Below are 1787 nucleotides of genomic sequence, written 5' to 3'. Positions count from 1 at the left end.
GAACCCGCCGCCAGAGCCCAGCCCCTGCCCCCTCTCTCTGTCTGTCTGTCCATCTGTCTCATGCACTCACAGGAGCTGTTGTCATCTCAGGAAGTGCAGTGATTCCTGCACCACAGTAACACACTGGATAAGGGAACTCCGGTATTGTGCCTGTTTTATAGCAGGCAGACCCCAAGTATCTCAGGTCTGTGCCCGGCAGAAGTGGTGAAACTTGCCTGTTCTGACCCCAGCCCCTGGGTGGCGCTTGCAGCAATCTATTTGAGAAGGGCTGTTGTTGTCCCTCACCCACAGCCCAGGTGGTAGAAGTGAAGGTGGAAAAAAGCTGTTTACAGCTTTCCTGCAGATCCAGAATTTCAGAAGTGTGATGCTGAGTTGCAGGCAGAGAGGATGAATAAACTGTCCAAAAATCTGAGTTAACCTGGCACCGGTTTTATAATGCTGAGGATTCTCACAAGAAATCTGTTGCCATCACCCGGATTTCCCTGTCCCAAACATACACCACAGATACACAGAGCTTAGGTACATTTTCAACATTTTTCATAGTAAGGCAGTTGTCAGCATAAAGTGCCTTTTGGTGTTTGTCAGCGGGGTTTCACAGCGGATATCCAGAGCCATCCAGAACATTCACACAGGTGGCAGTGCTCTATTTTTAGCTGGTGGTTGTTCATTTATTCCCTCGTTTCAGCTGATATTATTTAAGAACAGCAGCGCTCAGCTCGGAGGTGCTGCTGGGTGTGCTGCTGCTCCCTGTTTACCCCTGGTGCTGTAGGTAAGAGGAAAAAACACGCTTCCGTATTCTGATGAATTCTGCCCTTTACCATATTATACACACGCCATTTGGTGTCTTAGATGAGGAGAAGTGGCACTGAAGGGAGGTGAATAGGTTTTCTCGTCACTGTTGTTTCTTACACGTAAACAGTAGTCGTTGCACAGCCTACTCCAGCTGCCGACTCGCTCCGCGTTACCTATCGGGAGTCTGCTGTGGACATTTAGCATTTTAATTCCCCGACTGAAGCTCTACTTCCTCCTTATTAAATATTCTATTGTGAAATGTAGATGATTGTCGGCTTTTCGTGTTTCTGATGTCATTTATTTTTAATTGAACAGCAACACCAGATGCAGGAGAAGACCCCAAAGTCACAAGAGCCAAGTTCTTCATCCGGGATGAGTTTTTAGTGAGTAATTCTGATCGTATCTGTGACTCTGTCGTAGGAGATACTGGCAGATGGTGTAGTTTATTTAGGGAAAACTGATGGGGGCTTGCAGAAAACTGGAAGGAGAAGAGAACATCTGGCAGTCCCCTAATTCTTTTCAGCTGCCCATCTCACAGGACCTTCCCCAGAGATGGCAGATTTTTATGCCCATTTTGTATAAAGTCAGTCACCTGCCCTGCACAGTGTCACACAGGCAGTAAGTGCCAGCGCTGCAAAGGGCCGTGTGCCTGCCTGCTCGATTCCGGGTTCAGCACGGCAAGAGGGAATGAACAAAAGAACAGATTTTATCCCTAAATAAGGTTTCTGTTGGGCCAGTTCGGAGGTTCGCCTCACCCTGGGATGGGTGTCATGGACCTCCGGAGGAATCTTCAGAAAGCTTACTTGCCTGGTCAGTTATTCTTATAATTAAAGTTTCCTCCAAAGCTGGAGCTGAAGCAGGGTTTCCATTTCACAGACAGGAGCAGGTATCAGGCACACGACCACAGCCCAGCGCTGCTGTCAGGAACAGGGGGCTTCACCCACTGTCACCCACGGCTGCATTGCATCGAGCCGGTCCAGCAGTGCAAAGCAGTG

At 48.7% G+C, this 1787-nt stretch overlaps 1 protein-coding gene across 1 annotated transcript in view; it reads left to right on the top strand.

Moving 5' to 3' along the window:
* Positions 1-1175, top strand: part of LOC104501296 (guanine nucleotide-binding protein G(olf) subunit alpha) — a gene marked incomplete at both ends in the record, with an annotated part of 5465 nt that extends 4290 nt beyond the window's left edge. Inside the window, one exon of the mRNA XM_010145085.1 lies at positions 1108-1175. Within this exon, the coding sequence (XP_010143387.1) occupies positions 1108-1175 (68 nt within the window). The remainder of the gene's footprint in view (positions 1-1107) is intronic.
* Between the last annotated feature and the right edge of the window lie 612 nt (positions 1176-1787).

The sequence above is a fragment of the Buceros rhinoceros genome, unplaced genomic scaffold (assembly GCF_000710305.1).
Source record: "Buceros rhinoceros silvestris isolate BGI_N320 unplaced genomic scaffold, ASM71030v1 scaffold22331, whole genome shotgun sequence".
NCBI classification, from domain to species: domain Eukaryota; kingdom Metazoa; phylum Chordata; class Aves; order Bucerotiformes; family Bucerotidae; genus Buceros; species Buceros rhinoceros.
The sequence above is the reverse complement of the archived record's forward strand: the minus strand, read 5'-3'. Positions and strand labels throughout refer to the sequence as shown.